The following is an 18,544-nucleotide window of genomic DNA, read 5'->3' as shown; positions in this document are numbered from 1 at the left end:
TTTCTGTGCGACTAGTCACTATTGCAGCCTCCGACTCTTCTGTTTTCTTTTTTGGGCATTGGAAGGGTAGCAAAGCAAAAGGTCTGGCTCTAACAATGTTCCCTCGTGGTATAGCGGCGTCTTGCCTACCCATGCTTTCAAAAAGGCTTGAGAAAAATGGGACGGAGAAAGAGCGTGGAATGTATGCTTCGTACGTATTTATATGGGTAGGGAGTTTGGCGCGCTGCGACTCGGAATCATGGATAGAATGAATTGAACTGTTTACGAATGCTGTCTTGAAAAGGGATGTGAAGATGATTACAACACTTGAAATACTGATGATATATATAGCGCCATATCTTCCAGGCCACGTACTCAGTAAGAAGCAACGATTGTTTTTAAAGGAATCTTGTCTAAAATTGCTCGAAATCATAAAATTATCTTATCTTAATCTGCCTAATACAACTGTCCTTGACCGATCCTGGTCATCCCGAAAAACACTGGGAAGAGCACCATCCTCTCACCAACAATAGCTATTTTAGGTATGCTGCTCTGCTATCCATATCGTCCCGTCAAAAGACTGCGAGAGCCCACACACAAAGTTGAAACCAAAAAGAGATTGCATGTTTTAGTACAAATGAAGAAGCAAACCAACCAGAGCCTTATAGTTCCAAGCTCACGCCGCCCAGCTGTTTAGCGCTTGCGCTGCTTCTTCTTATTAGCACCGCGGTCTTCCTCCTCCATGGCGCTCTCACGGTCTCTCTTCTTGGCTTTGCGCTCTAGTTCATCCCAGTCTTCACCCTCATCCTCACTGTCGAGCTCAGCGTCAGAGCCTTCATCGTCGCTAGCATTGCTGCCAAAGTCAGAGCCTTCGTCGCTGGATTCGGACTCCTCATCGAACTCATCCTCATCCATCTCGAAAGCAGACTCCTCGTCAGACGGGTCACCTCCGTCATCATCTGAATCAGCCTGTAGGAAGGACCAACCACCGTCGGCAAAGAACTGGTGGGTGTCTGCTGTGACAGTCTTCATGATGGTCGGCCAGTTGAGGTTAAGGGGACCTTCTGTGTAGGCGATATCTGAAGAGTCAAGGTAATCCTTAACTTGGTCGAGAAACTCGACGGGAATAGTGTTGACGTGGTAAGGAGCTCGTGTAAAGTCCTTGAAGACAAAGACCATGTCAAAATTCTTCAACCCGAACTGCACACGTTCCAGATGGGCGATTTCAACTTCCTCAATGGTGATAACCATGAAGGGAGGCTCGACAACCTGAATAAGACAGTCGGTGGTGGGCTGAACAAAGACGTTGCTTCGGAATGGCACGCCGTGGAATCCGAGTTCGCGGATAGGCATGTCAACCTCGATACCTTCGTTTCGGCCAGCCTCAGCGATCTTTTGCGCGAAGCCCTGGAACAGGCGGTCCAACTCAGCTCTTCGTCGGCGCTCCTCCTGCTCTGCCTCGAACTCGTCTTCGTCGCCATATCGGTACTTGCGCTTGCGGTTGCCCGTTTCATCGAACTGGATGTCTGTCGCTTCTCGGTAGAATTGGACATCCTTTGTCTTCTTCTTGTTGCCGACAATAATAGGATCCTTGAGGTGAATGTGAATGATGACGATCAACTCATGCTGGCAAGGCTGGAAGAAAAGGTGCTTGACGTTTGAGAATAGTACATCTACTCTGTGCTGAGCGTTCAGGGGTGAGATGTATCGAATACCGTTCTGGTGGATCTCAACCTTTCCTGGGACTCGCTTGCCCTCCATAGCAGGGCGAATATAGACGTTGTCCAATACAGCCGGACGTCGGTCTAGTTATCAGTTAGTATCGTCTGGTCACAAAAACATTCAAGGCTGACTCACTTCTTATCTCGACAAGTTTATCCTGCTCAACGACGTCCTCCATATCCTTCTTCTCCTGCTCCTTCTTGACTACATCGCGCTTCATGTTGGAGATTTGAGTTGCTATTTCGTTGTATCTCTCACCATCGGACGATCGGAAGGTCAAACTTCGCACAAAATGCGCCGAGGCATCCTCGAAAGGCTGGTCATCCTTCCTACCTACACCCTGACCAGGGGACAGGAAGTTGATACGCAAGAAAGACCATTCACCTTCGTCGCTCTTACTGGCATTCTTGATGGTGTTAATATGGAAAGGCACAGGACGTCCCATGATAGGCAAAACGACTGTGCTGTTCTTGCTGTCAACAACAACCTCAAGATTCTTGATCTTGACGGGAAACTGGTTGTCTCTCTTGTAGGACTCGAAGCGCTTGAACTTCTTAACCTCGCCTCCGTTCTGATCATTTGTGGATTCGGAGAATCTCGCGAGACCTTCCCTTTGCTTCTTGGCTGCAAGTTCTTTTTGATGCTCACGTCGCTTCTTCTCGATATCGTCATTAGCGACCTGAGTTGTGCGTTCTGAGCGAAGTCTTGTGGTTGTGATGTTCTTGGTTGCAACAGCGCCAACACGTGAGTCCTTCTTCTCTTTCTTGGGAGCAGGCTCGGCTTCCTCGTCGTCCTTAAAGAAGAAAGAGTTGGCATCGGCACTTGTGGGCGCCTCGGCAGTGAAAACCACAGGCTCTGACGAAGTAACTCTGATGGTATCAGTCAGGACCAAGGCGTAGACTTTGCTGTTCTTGTCCTGAGGGTGTGGGTTCTCGATATCTTGGAAACCTGTGTTGATGATAAGGGTCATGCCGTCCTTCAGAACTCTCTGGTTCTTCGCGTTGAGAACGAGGGTGGGGTCCTTGTTCTCCAATCCGACACCCCAACCGACATTCTTGAGGAAATGCTTCTCCATTTCCGGCTTCTTGCTCTTGATGATACCAACAGCCCTTCCGTACACCTCCTTTGCCGTCATGCCATCACGAATTTCCTTGATGATGGTGTTGTGAATTAGAGTGAGGAGTTTGTAGCTGCTCTCTTGAGCTTTGTTGGGGTCGACGAGGTATGTTCGTGCAATAGTCGAGCAGTAAGACTTGTATCGGAGACCCATAGCGGCAATGATGATGCCTGCGTGGAGGTTGTCGTCGTTGGACTCGCCCGCGAACCTAAGATCGTACTTGCCACCACTCTGGATCGCTGGTCCCAGAATCCAGTCCAGCTGAGCGGGATCGAGATCAGAAGGAAGCTTGCCCTTGCTGGGAAGTTGCACAGTCTTCCAGAATGAGGTATCGTCCAGCTTCTTGTCGACCTTGTCGGCCAACATGGAATGCTTGACTTTCTTTTCGGCGTCAAGAATGTTGGACATCTCGTCGAGGAAGTAGGGGGTCATCAAGGCAACACAGGCCTTGGAGGCAGTTCGCATCGCTCGGAGTTCACTCTCATCCTTGACGGCAAAGGCGTAGGTGGAAAGGGCTGCTGAGATGTCGACCTGGGAAACCTCCTTACAGTGTTCGGCCAACACCTTCTTCCACTCGTCGACGAAGGGTCCTCGGGAGGTGTCTTTGGCGATTGTGCCAACCTTGTTCTGCAAACACAGTCGTTAGAAATATTCAAACGTTAATCGGCGACCAACTTACTCCTGCCTCCTTAATCTTATCGGTGAGCTTGACGAAAAGCTTCTCATTCTCCGCAGCGTCTTTGCCTCGCACGAGCACTTCGATCGGGAATCGGCCGCCTTTGAGCTGTTCGAGATGTTTGGCTAGGTCGCGGTTAGTGCAATCCAATGCAGTGGAGTGTTGGAAGCGGCAAACCTTTCTTTGCGGTTGTGAGAATGTATAGAGTGTCGAGCGTAAATAACATCAGGGTTGTTGGAAATTCGTATCCAAGAAGCCAGAACTATAGTATCGTGTCAGCATATTGATCGCATTCGATTTTTTTTGGGGCGGTTTTGTAGTCGCATGCATACGTGAATCGCATTGTTCTTGTGGAATTCGGGGACCTCCTCAACCTTGCCCATCATCACCACTAGAGACTGGGCGCCGTTGAATAGGCCATCCTTGGAGCGTAGGTCATTCTTCCAGGCTGTGGCGAAGTGCGAAATGCGCTCCTGGAAGAGTTTGCTGTCAATCTTGATCTCGGCCATCGTGTTTGATGGATGCGCGATCTAGAGTGACGAAAGAAGCGAAAGTAACGAGGAACTGATGACAGGAGGTTGCGACGACGCGAGAAAAAGTGAGGTCGCGTTAATGATCCAAGTGGAAGCTCCCTGTCACGTGATTATACGCAGCGCGTTTCTTGGGTGATGATCCAAGCTCAAGTCAAGCTGTAGGTCTCATGGAAAGAAAGATGTTGACAATCTGGACCATGTGATTATCGGCGGATGATGATTCGTTCGTCGCTTCTCTTTGCTTAGTCTTGATTTGTTTTTCTTTTGTTTGTATAGATGCCGTGTGAAGAAGATTAGAAGTGCTGTTGAAGGGCGAAAAATGTATGTGGACAGGGCCGTAGGTAGGTAGTTGGAGTTGGTGGAGCAACCAATTCGAGATTGAGTCGACAGGCATTCATAGATTTATAAGTACTAGATTTGGTTTTTGCAGGTGAGATCGATGTTCAATTTAATCTTGCAAATCCATCATTCTACTGCATGCACAGTTATGTGCTTATCATCTCGGGCTCTGTCACTCCTTCAACGGTTATTCAGGACCTAGTCAGGCGGCACAGCCATCCATGTCAAGGTTTAGTTATTGTTTACCAGCTGGGCTGATATTCTTTTTCTTTTAAGATTCTAATATTCCATAGCTACTTGGGAAGCTAGCTTGAGCTATCCAATTCATAAACAAAAACTCTATATATAAACGGTAACCGTACTCTGTACCTCTTGACGGATATTGTCTTGTCGGGTATTTTTCATCTTATTGCCGTAGTCAAGCTCCGTCTCTCGGCGCCGATTCTCGGGAAGTGGAGTCGGGAGTTGGCAGTTGAAAGCCAACCCCGCGCTATGCCGGGTGAATATATAACCAAATGCGAGTACGCATCACATTAATATACTCTTTTCTCCCCTGGTATTGAAACCTCACTTTCTTGATAGCTTATAATTCATTCTTCTTCTTCTTCCAAACTTACAGTATTCAAGTCAAGTCTTCGGAGCACATCACTTACACCAAGCCGACTGCCCGGAACAAACCGTCATCATGAGAATCCCATATGTATCTAACCCTCCCGAGACCAATAACGAGGAGCATGCCGCCATTGTGAAGCGCATAGAGGAACGTCGTGCTCCTCGACCCCTCCAATCCTTGGATTTGGCCCTCCTCCACTCGCCTCATGTTGCTGATGGTTGGAACTCATTCCTCGGCGCAGTCCGCACCAAAACTTCGCTAAGCGATGACTTGCGGGAGCTTGCCATTTCCCGAGTTGCCGTGTGCAACAAGGCATGGTACGAATGGAAGCACCATGCGCCACTGGCTGTCAAGGGTGGTGTTTCTGAGGCCGGACTTGAGGCTATTAAGCAAGATACCCTCGGCGAGCGACCTGCTGAGCTGTCGGAGAAGCAATGGGCCGTCCTGCTCTTCACAGACGAGATGACGAGGAATGTTCAAGTCAAGGATGAGACGTTTGACCGTCTGCGAGAGTTCTTCAACGAGCAGGAAATTGTAGAAATCACGGCGACAGTAAGCCGAACTCTTGCATTAATCTCCAAACTTGACCTAACACCAGCAATAGGTCGCATGTTACAACTGTGTAAGCCGTTTCTTGGTGGCACTCGATGGTAAGTCAACATGGTCAATCTTATAAGCTTCATGAACTGACAATCTTACAGTTGGAGAGAGGAATGGAACCGGCCCCGAAGCTGTGACTGGTCATTAATCGAGGACTGTGGCATCCATGCTTATCGATATCCACTGTAACCCATCAGAACCTGTGGATTATGATCAAGAGTGGCAACAGATTCAAATATAGATATATAAGTAAAATAACTAAGAAAACGTACAATCAAAACATCGTGTCCTGAGACCACAGGGAAAGGGTATCATCCCATCTATAGAAGTGAAATGAAATCAGTGTACCAAACTCCTCCAACCTTCATTATCGACAAATAAACCCATCGTTAATCATCACTCATTCAACCATGCCCCCTGTGATTGACGAATTGCCCGTGGTCATACCGGACCATGCTTTATCATTAATGTTTTGCTGGCCACCAGGTCACCAGGTCACCAGGCCACACCAAGAACGCCGTGTAATGTGCAGTGTACAGTGTGTAATATGTAAGTGTAGTGTAGTGTGTAAGATGCAACGTGTAGCGTGTAATGCCAGTCGATGAAATCGCATTATACAATATGTAATGGTCGTGTCTTTTCGCTGCAATTGGAACCCAAATTGTAAAGAAACCCAGATGGAAACCCAAGCATCATGGTGACCGTGAGTATGATTTCGACATTGCACGCTCAATCGAGGCATGACGTTGTTGCATCTTGGGCGATGTCTGCAGCTCATGGACGACTCCTGCCCAGCCCTTGCGACTGGCTTTTGGAATGGGCTCGGGATGGTTAATTAGAGCCTGGGTGGTCAACCTGCGCAATGGGGGACGGTTGACGATACTCTCCGACATGCCTCTGGGAAGAGCAGGGCGTGTAGGAGTCTTGAAAACAGGCGACTTTTCTAGATCTCTGGATGTGGGTAGGGGAGGTGGTGGTGGCGCTCTTGAAGATGGCTTCTCATATATAGTGTTGTTTATAGTGTTCGTGTGCGATGCGACAACGCCCATGTAAACAACAAGAAAGCGCATGCGTAGCATATCCAGCCTACGGACACGATCCTCCAACCTCGCTCGCTTCGATGCCCATAGTAGCCTGGCGGCAGTCTTCAACTTTGTGGTATCTTCCTCAAGCACCATGCCGTTGATGTCCTCGCGCAAATCATCGCCCGTCTTTTGGATCTCCCTTAAAAGGCGCGTCAAGCGAATCTTGTCATCAAGACGCTGCACTTTTGCGACGTCGCGATCATAGCTCTCGTTCTCCTGGACAGAAAAGTCGGCAGTATCAACAAAGGTTGCGATCTCGAGCGGTGCCGCTTGGTACGCGGCCGTATAATTGGAGACGATCTGGACAAGGACAATGAGGGACAGAACAACGGCGATCAGAATGAGGATTATAGTCCACTGGAGCAGATTGAACTCGGCCATGGTTGAGCAGAGCGTCTAGATGGCAAGTCGAGGTGGTGGGTGAAGCTATCACGCATGATCCTTGGGGCTAAGTGTTTGTGAGAGGGAAAAGGGAGAGATGGGGGAGAGAGGCGCACAAGATGCAAGCAAGGAGACAAGAGCGATGACGAGGGAACAAGCGCAAGCGCAACCAACAGCCAATTACTGCAAACACAACCCGCGTTTGTGTGCGCTCCAATTAAGCACCTAAGTAGTTTCTAGACTCATACAAGCCCGGCTTCCAGATTCGTGCTCAACAAGTGATGGTGCTAGGCCACTTGGTGCAGATGGCTGGGGATAAAGAGCCCCCTGCAGCTGCAGATGAACCGTAGCTAATGACGGTCCATGAGGCAAGACAGGGCAGAAGAGTCATCACATGGTCAGTTGAGACGCACGATTTGACGGCGTTACAATTGTCTGACTGGTACTGTGCATGGTCCCTTAGACCGGGTAAGCGGCGGGTTCGCCGTAAGATAAATTATGAGCGCGGAAGTGCCGGGGGGTGGAGGAAACGGCCAAGATGGTTGATTATCTGGTGATGCTGACTGATGGTGGTGGTTTACAAAAACGCCTCACCCGTATCGGACCAGTACATAGAACAGTATCTCTGTCTTTATGTAGGTAGCCATCACGAGTCGTTGCTGTCATGGTTCAAGAGGATGCATCACAAGCCTGTTCAAGATTGGCAGTCTCCCAAGAACTAATGCTATGCTGCGCTGCCGAACCATACAGTGGGTTTCGACATAGAATTCCATGTGGGTTTATCTGCAGGCTGAGTATCGCCATCGGTTGGATGTGACCAATTCTTGCAGGACGCTATCACTAGGTTTATTTTCAGTAGTGCCAGGGCTCCAAAGCCCGTCGAATTCGATGCATGGGTTTAAGCTGGAGGTCTGGAATTAGGGTTACCAGAAATGCCAGTGGATCGATTCTAGGGCTCAAAACGAAGTCTTAGACATCAATTTTGTTGAGAGGCAAGTTATGAAACAGCCTGCAATAGCCTGTATAGTGTAACCTTGGAGTTTGATCGGAATGGAGGAGTAAAGAGAAAAGAAAGTTGGCTGGCATTAGAAGCCAAGGATTTCTTGGAATAAACTTGATTCGTTTAGGTACTAAAGCGCTGTAAAGGTGCTGTCTGCAGGTTAAAAACGCCGCTGTCAGTTGACACCCAGTCAAAACTTTGCGGGCCGTTGAAGGGAGGGCGCGTAAGGTGGTGCCAATTCTGTTCCCCTCCTCGCATTCCACTGACTTCATCGATGCCATCCCTCCCCGTACCTGCGCCAGTCTTGCAGCTTGTCAGAATCATCAGATCTTGCAAGCTCCACTGTCATCGTCTAGCCATTTCCCCCTTGCAAGCATCAACCCCTCTCAACCTTTCTCAACAATAATCAAGTCAATACTTTTCTCATGACGACAACCACGGCTACGGCGACCGCCGACCCCGCGGCGCAAGCGCACCAGTTTCCCCTCCCTAAAATCCTCGAGTACCCCGCGTCAACCCCGCCAATCCTCATCACACAAGGTGCCGAGGGTCGTCTCTACAAAACCACCTATCTGTTGCCGGATATTCCCTGCGCTCTAAAGTACCGTCCTCCTAAGCCCTGGCGACACCCGATTCTTGACCAGCGCCTTACGAAACACCGCATCCTTTCAGAGGCTCGCATTCTTGCAAAGTGCCGCCGTGATGGTGTCCGTGTACCGGCGGTCTATGCTGTAGATGAATCTGCCGGTTGGTTGATGCTGGAATGGATATCCGGAGGACCTGTCCGTAAGAGCATCAACGAGAGACTAGGAAACAGGACGGAGGGTATCGAGAACGACGCGGAGTTGAAGGATCTCATGCGCAGAATCGGTACCGCTATTGGTAACATGCACAAGGTCGGCATTGTTCACGGCGACTTGACTACAAGCAATATGATGCTAGAACCTCTAGCCAACCCGCAAGACGATAATCCTTTGCACGGAGAGTTGGTCATCATTGACCTGGGTCTTTCGAGTGGAAGCATATCAGACGAAGATCGTGCAGTAGATCTCTATGTTTTGGAGAGAGCTTTTGGTAGTACACATCCTCGGGCAGAATGTGTCTTCTCAGAGGTGCTCGATGCTTACGGTCAAACCTTTAAACAAGCCAAGGTTGTACTTAAAAAGTTGGAAGATGTGCGGATGAGAGGTCGCAAACGAAGCATGCTTGGATGAAACAAAAAACAGAAAAGCCGTCTTGCAGCCAATTTCCCTACCATAGTGTCTAAACTCCGTGTATCTGATGCTCGCTGTTTTGCAAAAAAGAACAAATGACGAATGATGCCACCACATTTCATCATATGCGGTTCCAGATCCAAACATACCAAGAAACCTGCTGTTTACTCTTCTTCGTTTTCGACCGTTGCGGGAATGCTCAGCTATGATCTCACCAGCTCAGCTCCTGCGAAATATCCCTTGTTCTCTATGACGCCTCGATCCTGTACGAAAGCTGTGTATCGCACAACCCATTCAGGAACAAGCTCACCCGTCAAGCCAGAGCCGTTGTTGCTTGAGTCGGCAAGCAAGCCTGCACCCTTCGAACCGTGGCTGAGGAGCTCTCGTAGAGTGCCATGAGGAAGGATGTCGGTACAATCGTTGTGGACGTGTAGTTCAACGCCTTCATCTTCCGCAAGCTTCTTCAGCGGAGGTGGGACATCGCAGCAGTTTCGCAAGTTGATTTGGTCGATAACGGGTCGGACAGTCGTATGCTTGATAAAGGCGCTCAGTTTCTCGCTACCAAATTCGGCCACGGCCAGACGTTTCACGAGGCCCTGCTTGTGTAGACTCTCGAAAACCTTCCAGGTTGCGAGTTCCTCCTCAAGGTTTCCTTGGTGGGCATTGGTCTTGTCGGCTTCCCATTCGCAGCTACCCTCGAATGAAATTCCAGGGAAGGACACAATTAGTAAATCGATTGTGGTGATGCCAAGTTCTCTCCGGACCAGATCCAAAGCTTTCTTGACGTGTTGCTCCCGAGCCTTGTCAGACATGCCCGGGAGGACAAAAAACTTGACGGTGATCTCGTACTGGCTGGGCTCTTCTCGTAGGCCAGCGGCATTCCAATTAATGCGAGGAACATACAGCGCATCGTCCTGCCGCTCGGTCCAAAGCTCTACAGCTGCGTGGTTGCCGTTGAGCGCATTGCCGTTCGTGAAGCCGTTGGTTCCTTCCGTGTCGATCGCATAGTCGCGCTGAGCTTCAGCGATGTTATCTCGCAGAGAATTGACGAGTTCGAGGTTGGATCTGGCGTTGCCGGGCTTGCGAATAATGGAGGGGCCTGCCAACATGACATTGCTGTCGAGAGGGGTTTTGTAAGCATAAACCCGCACAGAAGTCAGATACAACTTACGCCGTGGATAGAATAAGTCTCGTCATGGTTGAGTTCTTGTACCAAAGCAATATAAGTACGCTTTGAAAGTATGAGACTGGAAGGAAGAAGTTGGGAATGGATCGAGTCGAGACTGTGACTAAAATAAGAGGGAAATTTTTCCTGTCGGGGTCTTGGAGGCGTAAATTCGGAGACTGTCAGTCAAGCAACAGACCGATCAAATTGGTCTATCCAAAGGCGTGCCAGTGTTATCGAATACGTGGGGTAAAGCGGATAGCTTAGTAATGTCTATTTGTTAAAGACAGCGATTTGAAATCATGGTTTACACAGCAGAATTGTGTACTGGTTGTACGAAAAAAAGGTGAATTTATATACAGCATTATATGGGAGAGCCCAAATTGAACTCAACGATGGAACTGGTTCTTGTATAATATTAATTATGGCATTCAACCTTGGCGAATATCCAAATCGCAGGAAACTGAAATCATAAACTTGCATTATCGTGTCAAAGCAAAGACCAGCCTGCCTAGCCCACCTTATCCCCTACCCGTCATATACGTCGTCACCGTAAGAGTCGTCCTACCCGAGTTTCCCATGGCTTCAGCGATGACCAGACTCTCACACCATTCCCAACTGAAATCCTAACCCGAAAGACCATTTATATACCCGAGCATAGCTAAATCAGGGGATAGTCCAAGCAAGCACAGCAGTATGGCCAAACCCGATAAAAAGGACATTGATGAACAGGATTAAACAAAACAAAACAAAAAAAGAAACGCCCAATAAAAGTCACCAACGCGTGCCTTCATCGCCAGGAAAAAAGCAGGCCGAAATGTGATCCCCGGAAACGCCTCATGTCGCGGATCTCACCCGCTCTCACCGACCAGAAGCCTGCCGGGCCCCCTAAATCTCAGGATACAAAAACAAACAGCCTAAGAAGGCTGGTTTAAGTATCATAAGCTGACCTACTAATTTCGTTTCTCGTGCTTCCAGTAACCAGATTTGAGGCAAGAATAATGTTGAATGATAAAAAAGCGCAACGAAGAAGGAACGTGATAATAGTTGGTTGCCGCCAGAAGCCTGGTAAGACCGCCTCAGATCTCCATACGGCCTGCGATGTCTTCACTCATGAATCTATCAGAACTTCTGTCGAGACTTCTGTCGAGCATGTTCATATCCATATCGTCGATATCATCTTCGAATTCATCATCCGAGTAGGCGACGAGATCTCCGTTCTCCCCGCGGTTCCAGAAGAGGCCATCGTCAAGATACTCGTCACCTTCATTGTAAGGTACCAACTCCGCATTTTCACCAAGCCAGTAATTGGCGCGTTTTTGTGCGCCAGCTGACTCGAGTTGTTGGTTGTGATTTCTTGCAAGATTGGCGGGCCGGAGGGTCGGGCTGTGGGATGAGATGACTGGTACAACACGAACATATAGGTAGGCAACTCGCTTCAATGCGCGGTTGAAAAAGAAGTAGTGCGATGCCCAAATAGCACTCTCATCTTCCTCGAAAGGGTCGCTGTCAGGGTTGTAGCTGAAAATGGTGCACTCGTTAAGATGCATCTCCTTATCGATCAACGACCAGCATTGGGGTCCCCAGATTGAAGAAGTAGCTTCGCTACCTAAGGAGGACCCTAAGGATTTAGGCTCGAAATTCGGCCTCACGTTCTGGAGGATTGAATCGAGATTGATCATAACGCGACGCAAATTCCGCTCGCGCTTGAAGTCGTTGGGTCGAAGCACATGGGAAAAGTCGTAGTGTGGGTGGCTTGCATTGAGTGTCGCAATGAGGTATGCAAAGGTCTTGCGACTTGAGAGTTCGGAAAGTGGACCAAAAGCGCTTGAGTGCGAAAACATCTGCATGCTCGGCGATGTAGCCAGCATGTGAGCGCGTTCAGGTGGTGAGAGGCTAGCGCCGAGTTTTAGGAGAGCTTCATGTTGCGAGTTTAGGTCGTTATCAATATTTTTATACAGCTTCTTATCAGAGCCCGATGCTTTCGTTGTATAGAGATCGCATCCGCCCGTCACGTTGCAGTCCGGAGTATTGAAGTTGAGCGTGCTCGTCACCGCCTCGAAATCTTGTACTGGTAGATACTGCTGCGTGTGAGTAACAATATATTGTTATAGCAAAAGTCAATTACCTTCATCTTGAAGGCCGGAGAGGGACAGGTCTCTTGATTCACGATAGATTGTCGTGGTGCTGATGCGCTGATGTGTTGAGACGTAAATGCGTGATGCGACAGCTGGTCAACTGATTACCTAGTGGGTAGCAGAAACGTTAGTCCACCAAGTCTTGGGGTACGAAAATAAACAGCCTAAGAAGGCTGGTCTAAGTATCATAAGCTGACTTACTAATTTCGTCTCTTATGCCTCAAGCAGGCAACTTTTCTGATACCCTGAGGACTGAGTAGTCAAGGGAACAGATTGCGTCAGCGTGGAGTCTCGGTGGGCCGGCAGGTGACAGTTGTCGCGACACGGAGAGTAATGCGACAGTTAGGTAGCGATCCAAACGGTAAAAAAGATTGAAGTTGGTCGCGATAGTTGGAAAGGTAAATGCAGGAAATCTGATGATGGAAGAAGGAGGGTTGAGAATAGGTGATTGGGTTTGGAAGGATAGAAGTCGGTGATTGAAGATCGCCGGAGCCGTTTGGGAGAGGGGCGCAATCAGTAACTTAGATAGAACACGGCGGTAATGAAAGATACGATGCAGTCGGCAGAACCCCGAGCCCTAAGATAAAAAAAAGGTTTTGGATGCTGATGATGATGACGACCAAGTACCTAGACTAGTAGGTAGTATGTACGCAGGGACTGATCAAGATTGGGCGGGAGATTGCCGAGTGTACCTGGTCGGTCGGTGTATGGAACTGTTGATGGAAAGGGGAAATAATGGTTGTTGAGATAAGCAAGCAACGGCTGAAAGATGATGATTTCACTTGGGTAAACCGTAAGCAGAACCAAGGCCAACAAAGAAACATAAGAACAGGAACAGGAAATGATGACTGATAAGGTGAGGGGCCAAAATCGAATGAATTGATTGATTGATTGAGAGGATGGATGGGAGTGACCGGCTTCGGGATACGGTGGAATGGGATGGGACAGGATGGAGGGGACGGTGGTCAGCGGATGATGATGGGCTGCAACTTTGTCTTGCATTTGCGTTTGCGTGGCATCCGTGGTAATAGCGTAGCGCTGCGTTGAGCTGTGCTGTACTGTGTCGCTTCTTGTCCAACAACGACGTGGAAACCCACTCAAACCTGATGTGATTAATGCTGCGGCAGGCCACGGGATCCTGATACTAAGCTCATGATGCGAGTTGACCTGAGCTTAACCCGGTCTCGGCCATTGTTGGGAATTCCGGGGGGGGATCCAGATTGCGCCAGTTGGTTTCGGCACTGCCAGGGTCAGGGTCAATCTAGGCTAGAGCCCAGCCAAGACGAATCAAGGGTCTTCCCCTGTCATGACAGCTCATGCTTGATCTTTTGGCTCTCATGAGACAAACTCGGACTCCCTAATTGATAGGCGATTTCTTTGCTGCCGACTTACAATCCAATCGATCTGCCCATGTTCTCCATGGCAATCTCGTGGTTCTGATGAAGATCTGAATGCGTAGGTTTGTGGCACTGCAATAGGGGGCCCCACGAGTGACCAGTGCTGGCGAATAGGACTCTGTTCCGTAACCACGCGCTTCATCGCATGGTGCATCGTCTTTGGAACAATGAAACGAATCCATTACTCAAGTCATGATCTAAAGTCAGTTCAACATTGGAAAAGGAAACGGAAAACAGGAAAATAACGTCAATCGCTTTCTCTTGATTCTGGTTCTGGGTGGAGGCGTTGCGACGGAGAAATGCGGCTGAACTCGGGGTTCGTTGAGCACATGGAGGAAACAAACGTGTCAGGATCGAGCATTCTCAATGGCATAGAGCATCTGACGATGGCCATTGCAGCAGTTCTTCCGCTTTACGCTCAAGACTCGGTATCCTTCCAGTGTTCCATCGATGCTCAACGCAAATGGCCTGAGCGCATCTGTACCGATCGCCGCAAGCTGTCGCAACCACCATACCCAGAGGCCTCATCTCTTGATATAAAAGAAGGTGGTTTTCCACCGTCAAAGATCTACAAAACAAGGCCTTCTTGGCCCGAGACTCCCAAACACCACCTGCGCCGGTTCCCACGATGTAAACATACGTGTCCTCTCTTCCCATTGAAGAGATGCTCAGCCGCCTGAGACTTTCACATTACAGAACTCCCGTCTCCTTGAGCGACCCTATTATTTGTTCGTCGACCTGTTGATCCAAAGTCAATCCTTAGCCAGTGATAATTCTGTAGCTCGTATGAAAGCGTTTTATGGAAATTGGACGAGTCGATCTGACGTTTCGTGAGGCGAGGTCGAACTATTGCTGGGCTGGACAGCAATTACAAGATCGTCGAGGGATGTTTACATGATCTTTGTAACTTCGTCCTCGACCTTGTGGAAAAGGTTGGCGTCAGCTGGTTTGCGGCGATGTTGGGTAGTTTGGGTGCAGGTCGCCGGGCTATCACAAAACTTCACAGTTTATCAAGCTGGTCGTCACTCACCTCCATGTCTTCAAGAGAATCTTGCTGGCCAATGCAGCGAAGAATGTTCTTTTTGCTCGTCTCCTGCAGCTCGCCCGCGAGAAGGATTTCGTCGAGAATGTAATATGCCTTGGTGAAGGAGAAGATAATATCGAGCTCGCACACATTCCCGAAGTCTTTATCCATCTGTTCGACATATCGGTGAATAATTTCGAGGGTGATCAACTCGTTATCGTCAGAGGAGCAGCCGGCGATGAAGAAAAGCGAAGCATATCGGCGGTAGACGATCTTAGTATCTGTTCAGAGGTTAGCCTGAGCTCATCCAAACAAATGACAAAAGGGGCGGAAGAAGGCTGACCCTTGTATTCGAGGAAGTTGCACATGCGCGTTCTACGAGCGAGCACAAGCTGAGATACATCCTTGACGATCTTGGCCTTATCCTTAGGTGAGAGGGTTGAGAACCATTTGGCAAGGCGCTGTCGTGACTAGTTAGTGATCGTGTTAAGCGGTGCATGTGAGCGACTGTACGCACCACTTTGCCTTGGCGAGATAGGAGAATAAGGTAGCTGTCGAATTAAGTCTTGATTAGCGGGCGGGGAAAATTGGTTGGCCGTGGGAAATCATACTGGATCGCCATGATGATGTATCGTGTCAAGCCTACGTCGAGGCGTGCAGGTCAAAGTCGGGGACGGGTTTCGAGAAAGATGACGGAGGATACAATTCTAGCTTTGAGGTGGACACGAAAGCAATTCGGGCGGGTTGGTGACGAGCTGGGCAAAGGTCCAATGATGAAGTGGCCCAGGCTCCAGCCAATCCACCAAGGCCCAGACCCTCCAACACTGCTTGCCTGAATCGACAACTCAGGCAACGGCCTAGACATGTATGGCAGCGGTTGCAGGTACAAAACTGAGTTAAGCTTCCAAGGCAAACAATTTAATGGAATCTTATGATATCTATGGGCTAAACTATTCCAAAGTCGCTAACTGATAGGTAATTTCTATACACATAATATCCCCCAGATCCTGACAGAGCCTCGAAACCCGATATGAAAGATACTATTATATATCCAATCATAGTAGCGCCTTCTTGCGAAACGAACCATTTCTAGGTATCATAAAGCACGCGACCACACTATTGTTGATGTCAAACTCAGTGTATTCACCATCGGTGTCTCAGGATACCAAACCAGGTACCAAAGTTAGATGCAATGGAAGCTAACCGTCTGTTCATTAGTACGTTCATGTATCCGCTCGTTCAGTCACTGATGACTCGCTAACAAAAGATTGATATGCTATACTCCGATGGGTACAAACTCAAATATCCGCAGGTTTATAATGAATCGTGCTCTATATAAAGACCGATTAGTAGCAAGTGCGGTCCACAGGTCGCCAAGCTGGTGCACTTGTCTTTAATACCACCTCCACACCAACCCGTTATCTCGATCAAGGAGTCTTTGTCTGTGTAACAACCTTGCGCATTGGCGATATCAAGACGGCAAGCACTCAAGGCCGGTACATTGCCAACAAGACCGGTCATAGAATACCCTTCCTCTGTCCCTGATAGCAATTCCTAATTGATCTTGGGTATATTTGAAAAGAGTACAGGCTCTGAAATTTGGTTCCACCTGCCAGCCGAATGTCACACAGCTCTCATCCCTGGCACACAGCTGTGCGCATATCTCCTCGTTTCCTTGATCGAGATTGACTGTTCGGTACGGCTGTGCGACACTGGCAGGGTTCCCTCGGATGCCGCCACATAGTCCGGTTTTTGCTATGGGCACAACACAAGAGGGCACATACTCGGCCACGTAAACGTCGTCAATAGCAACCGATCGTGGTTTTGAACCCATGCTGGCTCTCATATAAGTAGCAATACCGTCGTTTGTCCGGCCTTGAAATATTGTGCTTTCTTGCCTATACACAAAAGGGGAGCCTTTGGGGACATTGACCATTTTCGTAAACGCCTTACCGGCAGTCGTACCAATAATAAAGCTGAAGTCCCAATCTTCGTCGGGATCAGAGATGGCGGCATACGTAACCCATATTTGATACTTCTTGTTACTATCCAGAGACACGCGCCTCTGCATATCAGTCCCAACCCCCGTACCAATGAGCCTTGCGAGACGTTAGCCTGGAGTTGGAGTTGGAGTTGGGTTAGATAGCTGATCAACTTACACAAACTGATCACCAGTATGAGCCCGGGGCACTTCTTGAGAGGTACTACTTTGTTTTTGGTAGGGTACAATTGACTGGCTTGAATATTCCCATTTGTTGGTGTCGGTATTTCCCCCCTCAAAGCTTGGGTCATCAAGGAGATTTGAATAGACGGGACATGAGACTGCAGTGGTAGAGGCCCAGAGGCTTTCCATTGTGCTTGCACTATCGAGGGCAGAAATTGTTGTGAATTCTGTTGTAGTAACGTCCATCGAGGCGGTAGTTTCGGTTGCCACTATTGTCTCGGTGGTATCGACAATTTCAGCAGGAGTTGATTGGGCAGACGTGGCTGTATCGGTGGTTGTAGTTTTCTCAATGGACGTGGTAAGTCCAGTAGAGACTGTAGCTCCGTGGGGAGCATCACTACCAGTTGACGCATTGATACCACCAGTATCGGCCGGCGCAGTAGTATCACTTAATACAGCAGTGTCAGCCGATGTAGTTGCATCAGTAAGAATCTTGATAGTGTCAGTTGTCGTGGTTGAAGGTCCAAATGTTGTAGTATCGTCCAAAATCTCACTCGTGAAACTGCTCGAGAAGCTCGAGGCATCGATCACAATATCATCAGAAGAAACTGTCGAGTCGGTTGTAGCTGTAGGGTCTGAAAGACTTGAGGCTGAGGTTGTTGGCTGATCCAAAGTCGTTGCTGAAGAATCGCTCATACCAGAGGACATAGTTTCGACGGAATCTGTAGAGGTCGGATGCTCAGTGGAAGATGCGACATCCACTTCATCATCAGTTGATTTGAAGTAGCTGGACGAGGGCGACGTGGTAGTTGAAGCCCCTGATGTTAAGGTCAAAAACGATGTATGTGGTTTGCACTTCCCAGCATCAACAGCCCACAGGCTCGATGCCGTTACCACAACAGCAAACAGTTTCACAGATACCATATTAGCATGGATTTATAAGGTGTCCAAACATTTCATCACAGCTATGAGGGAACTGGCTCCCTTTTTACTTAAGTGTCAGAGTTCGCTTCTACACATAAAACAGTGCACAGATATTTCTGGTGCTTTTTACATAATTCTTCGAGCGAATGAGAAACTGGGGAGCAGTTCTTCTTGGATCTAATCTTTCAGCTGGTTGATCTAGAACCAACTGGTGTTTCTTTTGTATGTCTAGCTTCAGGGGACATCGAGAGAGTCTCGGCTAGGCTGCCAATAGCGTATTTATATGACCTTGAGATGGTATAACGTGCGTCTACTCAATCAATAGTCGTATTGCCAAGATGGGTTTACTACTTCTGGGCTCCCTTGCGCCTGATCTTCCCACAGGATCTATAAGCCACAGGCATAACTTTCCAGATGTGATAGGTTAGTAGGATATACAGTTGGTGCATAATTGAGAGCGTAGAGTTGAGAAA

At 48.6% G+C, this 18,544-nt stretch overlaps 8 protein-coding genes across 8 annotated transcripts; 2 read left to right on the top strand and 6 right to left on the bottom strand.

The window, feature by feature from the left end:
- Positions 1 to 672: 672 nt before the first annotated feature.
- FPSE_04530 (uncharacterized protein) lies at positions 673 to 4,003 on the bottom strand (the record flags this gene model as incomplete). Its single annotated transcript, XM_009257648.1, has 5 exons — positions 673 to 1,784; positions 1,837 to 3,445; positions 3,498 to 3,619; positions 3,672 to 3,756; positions 3,827 to 4,003. 5 exons carry the CDS (start codon positions 4,001 to 4,003, stop codon positions 673 to 675), a joined length of 3,105 nt encoding a protein of 1,034 aa, XP_009255923.1.
- A 1,048-nt stretch (positions 4,004 to 5,051) lies between these two features.
- FPSE_04531 (uncharacterized protein) lies at positions 5,052 to 5,727 on the top strand (the record flags this gene model as incomplete). The annotated part of the gene is made up of 3 exons (XM_009257649.1): positions 5,052 to 5,531; positions 5,584 to 5,629; positions 5,681 to 5,727. The coding sequence occupies 3 exons, from the start codon at positions 5,052 to 5,054 to the stop codon at positions 5,725 to 5,727; spliced, it is 573 nt and encodes a 190-aa protein (XP_009255924.1).
- Positions 5,728 to 6,271: 544 nt separating this feature from the next.
- Positions 6,272 to 7,045, bottom strand: FPSE_04532 (uncharacterized protein; the record flags this gene model as incomplete). Its single annotated transcript, XM_009257650.1, has 1 exon — positions 6,272 to 7,045. One exon carries the CDS (start codon positions 7,043 to 7,045, stop codon positions 6,272 to 6,274), a length of 774 nt encoding a protein of 257 aa, XP_009255925.1.
- A 1,425-nt stretch (positions 7,046 to 8,470) lies between these two features.
- FPSE_04533 (uncharacterized protein) lies at positions 8,471 to 9,259 on the top strand (the record flags this gene model as incomplete). The annotated part of the gene is made up of 1 exon (XM_009257651.1): positions 8,471 to 9,259. The coding sequence occupies one exon, from the start codon at positions 8,471 to 8,473 to the stop codon at positions 9,257 to 9,259; it is 789 nt and encodes a 262-aa protein (XP_009255926.1).
- A 203-nt stretch (positions 9,260 to 9,462) lies between these two features.
- On the bottom strand, positions 9,463 to 10,456 carry FPSE_04534 (uncharacterized protein; the record flags this gene model as incomplete). Its single annotated transcript, XM_009257652.1, has 2 exons — positions 9,463 to 10,375; positions 10,431 to 10,456. The coding sequence occupies 2 exons, from the start codon at positions 10,454 to 10,456 to the stop codon at positions 9,463 to 9,465; spliced, it is 939 nt and encodes a 312-aa protein (XP_009255927.1).
- Positions 10,457 to 11,503: 1,047 nt separating this feature from the next.
- On the bottom strand, positions 11,504 to 12,558 carry FPSE_04535 (uncharacterized protein; the record flags this gene model as incomplete). Its single annotated transcript, XM_009257653.1, has 2 exons — positions 11,504 to 12,505; positions 12,553 to 12,558. 2 exons carry the CDS (start codon positions 12,556 to 12,558, stop codon positions 11,504 to 11,506), a joined length of 1,008 nt encoding a protein of 335 aa, XP_009255928.1.
- A 2,291-nt stretch (positions 12,559 to 14,849) lies between these two features.
- Positions 14,850 to 15,605, bottom strand: FPSE_04536 (uncharacterized protein; the record flags this gene model as incomplete). Its single annotated transcript, XM_009257654.1, has 5 exons — positions 14,850 to 14,957; positions 14,990 to 15,264; positions 15,327 to 15,453; positions 15,501 to 15,534; positions 15,595 to 15,605. 5 exons carry the CDS (start codon positions 15,603 to 15,605, stop codon positions 14,850 to 14,852), a joined length of 555 nt encoding a protein of 184 aa, XP_009255929.1.
- An 849-nt stretch (positions 15,606 to 16,454) lies between these two features.
- On the bottom strand, positions 16,455 to 18,071 carry FPSE_04537 (uncharacterized protein; the record flags this gene model as incomplete). The annotated part of the gene is made up of 2 exons (XM_009257655.1): positions 16,455 to 17,082; positions 17,143 to 18,071. The coding sequence occupies 2 exons, from the start codon at positions 18,069 to 18,071 to the stop codon at positions 16,455 to 16,457; spliced, it is 1,557 nt and encodes a 518-aa protein (XP_009255930.1).
- Between the last annotated feature and the right edge of the window lie 473 nt (positions 18,072 to 18,544).

Source organism: Fusarium pseudograminearum, chromosome 1 (genome assembly GCF_000303195.2).
Source record: "Fusarium pseudograminearum CS3096 chromosome 1, whole genome shotgun sequence".
In the NCBI taxonomy this organism is placed as follows: Eukaryota; Fungi; Ascomycota; class Sordariomycetes; order Hypocreales; family Nectriaceae; genus Fusarium; species Fusarium pseudograminearum.
This window is presented reverse-complemented; position numbering and strand designations above follow the sequence as displayed.